Source organism: Octopus bimaculoides, chromosome 6, assembly GCF_046866305.1.
Source record: "Octopus bimaculoides isolate indiv1 chromosome 6, ASM4686630v1, whole genome shotgun sequence".
NCBI classification, from domain to species: domain Eukaryota; kingdom Metazoa; phylum Mollusca; class Cephalopoda; order Octopoda; family Octopodidae; genus Octopus; species Octopus bimaculoides.
The window spans coordinates 116421565-116428773 of record NC_142933.1 but is presented as its reverse complement, the minus strand read 5'-3'; the positions used below and the strand labels follow the sequence as shown (position 1 = coordinate 116428773).

Genomic DNA, 7209 nt, shown 5'->3' with positions numbered 1-7209 from the left:
AAGAGTTTTTCGCAATTCTTATTTATTTATTTATTTATTTTTGCGGAAACATGTTCATCGGGAAGAACTGTGTCATTATATAACTACTGCAGCTGTTGCTGTTATTGCTGTTGTCCTTTGACCTTAGGTCAACCTTGATCAAGCAGGACTATGATTGAAGGCGCTCCATCCATAACCATCCCTGCTCTTTTTACATATTTATGAATATATCGTATAATATGCTTTTCCTGTATGAAACGGTAACTCGTGACTTAAGAAACATCTGACAGCTATTTCTAGCAGACCCAGCGACCATTTAATGAATACTCACAGTTAATCGATTATTGCAGAGTTGCTAGATTGTATTTTGCTGTGTTTTTTTATATATATATTTAAAGTTTTTTTTTTGTTCATTTCATTACAACTTTCGTCAGCAAAGCAGCGAGTTGGCAGAATTGTTAGCGTGTCGGTCAAAATACTTGGCGGCATTTCTTCCGACTCTTCACGTTCTGAGTTCAAATTACGCCTAGGTTGACTTTGCCTTCTGTCTTTTTGGGATTGATGAAATAAGTATCCGTTGAGCACCGGGGTCAATGTAATAAACTAACTCCATCTCTTTAAAAAAATTGGTGACCATGTGCTAAAATTTGAAGCCATTATTATATTTGTGAAAGCGACGAAATGGTAGAATTGTTAGTGCGTCAAATAAAAAAATGCTTTGCGGTACTTGTTTCGGCTCTTTACTATTTGCGTTCGAATCCCACTAAGATCAACTTACCCTAACATCCTTTAAGAATCAATAAAATAAGTTCTAGTTGAACTCGTGGGGAGGGAGTCGATGCACTCGACTAACTACCTCCTAAAAATTGCTAGCCTTGTGTAAAACTAGTCAATCATTATTACTTTGTGCGCAAAGGCGGCGAGCTGTCAGAACCATTAGCACACTGGACAAAATGCTTATCGGAATTTCGTCTGTCCTTACTGAGTTTTGAGTTCAAATTTGCGGAGGTCGACTTGGCCTTCCATCCTTTCGAGGTCGATAAATGAATTACCAGTGGCGTACTGAGGTCGATGTAATCGACTTAACCCCCCCCCCCCCCAAAAAAAAATTTCAGGCCTTGTGCCTATAGTAGGTTATTACTTTCTGTGTAGAGTAATTATTATTGTACCAACAATGACATCCCTTATATCATCGACAAATCTCTGTAAATTTCTCTTGCATGCAGTTTTTACTTATAATTATACTATCTATACTTCATTGTTTGGCGATTAATGAAAAGTATTAGCTATGATAATATCAGACAGAAAGCGTTTCCTCGAAAAATCTTTATGGACTGAGATACTTTTCTATGTTGCATTACTATGGCACTTTAAAGTTGAATTTCGTATTAATATATTTGATATATTTTGTTTACTATTTCTCTCCCCCTCCTCTTCTCTCCCTGAATATTGCCTGTTGCTTCATAGGTTCGCGCTTGTTGACACTCTTGAAAATAGATAATGTTTACGATCTCTTCAGCAGATATTTATTTTAAAATTTGTTGGAGCAATTTTGTAACACATGTAGTCGTGTTTATCACGGATTCATTTATTCCTGATTCAGGATGACACGATACGCTCAAATGTTAACCTTGTTATACTTATCACAGCTTGATCTATGATAACACAGGGCAGCGACCAGACAAAGATTCTGCTTGTAGTGCAAAAGCGCGCCCCAGCGACCACCCACAATGCTCACTTACCAACAATACACTGAATAACGCTTTGTGTTTAAATAACCATTCAGCGAGGGTGTGTGTTCTTTGTACAAATTTATACACCCGCACTCATCAACATAGGACGAAAAACAAAAAAACGAAGGTGCATGATCTCAACAGACGAAGGTAGAGATGATCAAGAAAATACGTGACGGCGGTAGATTCGCTGCGGTAAAAAAAAAATCAAACCCTCTTGATAAACGTGGATATACATAACTTTTAGTTTACTAGTTTAAATATGTGGTTATTATGGTTAGAGATAAAATTCCTGTTTCTTCTGGTGCACTTCATTTTCCATATTCTAGGTGAGTATATACTTACTGAAATATTTTACCTTAAGTAGCAATGATGATCGTTTTCTTAGAGGATAGTCACGTTTTAAATAAGTTGTTTCAATATTCTATATCTAAGATTTGATCCTATGTTGCTAAAACCAGAACTTTTGTTTCTGCTTTTAATCAAGATCTTCCACCAGGGTTTTCTTTCTCTCTAGCTGTTTATTGGCTTTGGAACGCATTTTTTCTATCTCCATCAGTATCTTTAGTACAGATCGAAAATAGTTTAATTTTTGTGCTTCTTTTTCAAACCTTTTCTGTTGCATTGATCTTATTTATTTGTGTTTTTTCAAGTAGTTAGCTTCCAGTTTGTATTTTATTGTTTCTTTACATTCTTGTATTATTGTCTAATTTCTGTGGCCATACTGGAGAACCGCATTCAAAGGTTTGCTCAATCACATTGAACCTAATGCTAATGCTTCAGTCAAGGACGTAATTTATCATTCTCGGTGTATGCAACCTAACATTAAGGTACTCAGTATCTACAACGGTTTTGGGGCCGGGATAAATTTAATACAGACACACAAACACACGTACACACACGCACATGAACATACATGCGCGTATATGCACGCATATATTCGCGTGTGTGTAATATATTCATTCAGACTGAACCAAACAGTCTGAAATTAACACTTTCAACAGACCTAATACGCATCGAAACCTTCACTCAACCATTTTGATGAGAAAAGCAATAACAAGCAACACATTGGACAGAACGTAATTTTCCAATTTGTCTAGGCAAACTGCGCATTCGCAATCATGTCAACATAGAACGATGGATATCACTCTTATGGGAGTTAAAAACTGAAAATAGTTCAAATGGGAGACAACCAGAGAGAGGTTATTTATTCCACTGTTGGATTGGCAGCACATGTATCCTATATATAAAGAAGAAGTTTTCTTCGTGTTCTCTTCTTGCACAAATTAGTTTTCATTTCCTTGTATTATTCTGGGACCACTGTTAGAAAATGATGATTGATTGTAGAAAACTATTATTGTCTATTAATGACCTGTCTTCTCTGTATGCAGGGTAGGTGTATCTAATTTATACCAATGCTTGGAATGTGACTTAGGAACTTTGTTAATAGTTGTTTTCCTTTGAACTTTTCGATTAACACAACTTCTTATGCATTATGTTTGTAGTTTACAATTGGGACAGCAAGCATATTAATGCCTATTGTTTTATTTCTAGTACTGAGTTCGGTTTCCCTAGTATTCTATTATAGCCATAACGAATCTTACTTCATGTCTGAAAACAGAGAAATGTTACCCTCCTTTTACCTCTTCCGCGATGTATTTCTTGGGGAAGGGGGCACGGAATCTGTGATATACCTCTTCTATTTCTCTTCTTTTCTAGGAACCGACCTAACTCGTGTACCGCCTTCATATTATCTAAACAAACGAAAACTACTGCCACTATTACTAATCGTTATTTTATCATTTGCTAAAGCGGAACCGTTTGTTGTATATGTTTGTTCCAAAGTTTCCATCTTCTATTTGTTTACGCACCATTTCCTTCAGACTTTATGTTACTGCTTACAAATTTTTAGAAAATTTCTTGGAGACGTATCTGCTATTACCACGCTTGGAGCCAGTACTTAAATACAACTAAAAAAAAAGAATTTAACACGAATAACTGTTGAATAGCATTTAAAGTAACATAAATACCTAAAATACCTAAAAGACACATTTTCTCTACCCCACGTAATGGTGTAGATGCCCCTTATGTTTACAAAACAAAATGACCCACCTCCCGTTCTCCCTAAAACTTTTCTTCATCAAATAAATCCTGGTAGAATCTAACTTTTTGTGGTGCCATCTCGAAGGTGCCTATAAGCTTCAACACACAACAGCAATATTAATAATGATTTCGAAGTTTGGAACAAGGCCTCCAGCAATATTAATAATAATAATAATTCTTTCTACAATAAGCACAAGGTCTGAAATTTTGTGGAGAGAAAGGACGCAAGGCAAAGTCAACCTTAGCATCATATGATCTCAGAACTTAAATGCCACTAGGCATTTTTCCATGCGCTAACGGTTCTGCCAGCTCGCCGCCTTAATGTTAATAATAAGCCTTTCTACTTTAGGTACAGGGTCTGAAAATAGGAAGGAGGGGCCAGTCGAATACATCAACCACAGTGCTTATTTTATCGACTCCTAAAGGATGGAAGGCCGAGTCGACCTCGGTGGAATGAGAACTCAGAACGTAAAGACGGACAAAATTTCGTAAAGCATTTTGTTTTTACATTATTGATTTTGCCGTCATGCCGCTTAAACAACAACGTCTAGAATAATAATCCTTTCTACTATAGGCACAAGGCCTAAAATTTGGGGGGAAGTGCGTAACTGGTACTTATTTAATCAACCCCGGAAGGATGAAAGGCAAAGTTGACCTCTGCGGAATTTAACTCAGAACGTAGCGGAAGACGAAATACCGCTTAGCATTTCTCCCGGCGTGCTAACGATTCTGCCGGCTCCCCGCCTTTAAGAATCTCTTCTTCTAAAGGCTCACGGCCTAAAATTTCGGGTCAGGGAGCAAGTTGATTACATCGAACCCAGTGCGTAACTGGTACTTTTTAATCGACCCCGAAAGTATGAAAGGCAAAATCGAACCCGGCGGAATTTGAACTCAGAACGTGAAGACGGGTGAAATGCCGCTAAGCACTTTGTCCGCCGTGTTAACGATTCTGCGGGGTGAGAGCGTGAGTCGATTAAATCGTCACCATTTATAAAGTAGTGATATGCATGAAATAGTAGCAGCAATCTTATTTGCAAATGTTCTTTAAATGATTTTACACAAATGTGGAGGCACAATGGCCCAGTGGTTAGGGCAGCGGACTCGCGGACTTAGGATCGCGGTTTCGATTCCCAGACCGAGCGCTGTGAGTGTTTATTGAGCGAAAATACCTATAGCTCCACGAGGCTCCGGCAGGGGATGGTGGCGAACCCTGCTGTACTCTTTCACCACAACTTTCTCTGACTCTTACTTCCTGTTTCTGTTGTGCCTGTAATTCAAAGGGTCAGCCTTGTCACACTCTGTGTCACGCTGAATATCCTCGAGAACTACGTTAAGGGTACACGTGTCTGTGGAGTGCTCAACCACTTGCACGTTAATTTCACTAGTAGGCTGTTCCATTGATCGGATCAACTGGAACCCTCGACGTCGTAAGCGACGGAGTGCCAACACAACACACATGCGGTGATAATACGTATTAAGATTTTCGTTAAAAGCCGCCTAACAATATTTACTTATGGTTCTATATTTTCTGAGGTCGAATCCCGGCAAGGTAGTTTCGTAATAGTAATATTTAATAGATTATTCTCCTCACGTATAAATTTTCATATGGTAAAATAGATACTTATTACTACCGTTATTTGATGTTACAGTTATTCGTGATGATGATTATTGTGCTGACGATTATAAGGCTGTTCATAATTATAATGGTGGTGACGATGATGATGATGATGATGACGACGATGATGATGATCATGGCAACGAAGATATTGATGGAAACGGCGACGACGATGATGATTATGATGATGATTGTGGTGGTGGTAGTGGTGGTCATGATGGCTCTAACAGCGAAAGCGACGACGACGACGACGATGGTGTTGGTGATGGTGAATATTTTGATTATGATGACCATGGTAGTAGTGGTTGTGAAAGAAATTTGTTTCAGCAGGAAAAAAAAAAGAGTATTTAAAATGTTATTTGTGCACCTGCGTTCAGTGAATTAATAAAACTGATCATTTGGAAACGATTTCAGAAATAAATTTATGAAGGTAGAATATATATATGTATATATATATATATATATATATATATATATATATATATATATATATATATATATATATGTATGTATATATATATATATATATATATATATATAATAGAATAAGCAACAACACTAGTATCTACAACAAGCAATCTCGTCAACAGCAACAACAAGAACAAAGCTACACCAACGTTAACAAGGAAAACAAAATTAAAATAAAAACAACAATAAATTGCGGCACTACGTCTTGCCATTTTCTAGAAACTTTGCCAAGAAGATTAAATTGTTGAAATTTGATTATAGTTAGAATGAGTGTAAAAAAAAAAAAAGGGAAATATGAATAGCAATTTTATTTTTTTAAATATTTTATATCTTATATATGTATATAGTTTGTTTTTTTTTGCTCAGTTATTTACTCAAATTTGTGTGTATGTCACCATTATTTCTTTAATGATGTTAGGTTTCACGAATATTTGTGGCACCATGAATGGTGTGCCACCATTAATATTGGTGCCACCCTAACTTTTAAATACTGCTTAATTCCAATTAAGACGACTATCAAAATGTTCACTGTTGTCCTTAGCTTAATCATAGACCACAGGTACATATATAAACACACTCACACAAGCAAACACACACACATGCACACAAACATGCACACACACACACACACACACACACACACACACACACACACACACACTCACGCACACACATAGAAGCATACTCCCATATACACACATACAGACATACATAAACATATGTGTGTGTGTGTGAATACACACACACATACATGTTTGTATATATGTATGTGTGTGTCTAAGTATGCATATATATATATATATATATATATATATATATATATATATATACAGAGTGAAGTGAATAAACTGTTGTTTAAATTACGCTAAAATGAAAATAGCCTTGGTATCTCATTTTTACAGATCACTCCAGACACCATGATGTTGACTGGATGTTTGATTTTTATCGCTCTCCGTACATGTCCTCAGATTACACCGTACTCAGATTGACACACAAACACTCTAAACTGTTTGTACAGGAGCTTCCGGCGCGAATGCCAAGCAGTACAGCTTGTCGTTTCCAAATTTCTGGCAGAGTGAATCGCATCATGGTGCTGTTTTTTTCTCACACACGGTGTCCAACTGGCCCTACTAAGGTATGTAGTTGACAAAATCAAAAATAATGTACATGCGCAATATTAAAAATATAAAATGGGGATAATGTACCCAACGCAACACACACACACACACACACACACACACACACACACACATATATATATATATATATATATATATAGAAGACGGTGAGCTGATAGAATCGTTAGCCAGC

General features: G+C 36.8%; 1 protein-coding gene across 2 annotated transcripts; it reads left to right on the top strand.

Annotated features, from left to right (window-relative positions):
* The first annotated feature begins 1590 nt into the window (after window positions 1-1590).
* LOC128248087 (uncharacterized) lies at window positions 1591-5859 on the top strand. 2 transcript variants are annotated; one of them, XM_089353292.1, is made up of 2 exons: window positions 1591-2041; window positions 5465-5859. In XM_089353292.1, exons 1-2 carry the CDS (start codon window positions 1975-1977, stop codon window positions 5779-5781), a joined length of 384 nt encoding a protein of 127 aa, XP_089209418.1. In that variant the 5' UTR covers window positions 1591-1974; the 3' UTR covers window positions 5782-5859. The 2 variants fall into 2 exon arrangements, with proteins under 2 accessions (XP_089209418.1, XP_052824522.1); XM_052968562.2 differs by lacking the exon at window positions 1591-2041 and adding an exon at window positions 2586-3104.
* Window positions 5860-7209: the final 1350 nt, after the last annotated feature.

Excerpts from the sequence above, each read along its gene's own strand:
- LOC128248087 (XM_089353292.1), top strand. The coding sequence starts at position 1,975 with ATGTGGTTATTATGGTTAGAGATAAAATTCCTGTTTCTTCTGGTGCAC. Across the intron at positions 2,042-5,464 it reads CTTCATTTTCCATATTCTAG|TTATTCGTGATGATGATTAT; the intron begins GTGAGTATATAC and ends TTGATGTTACAG.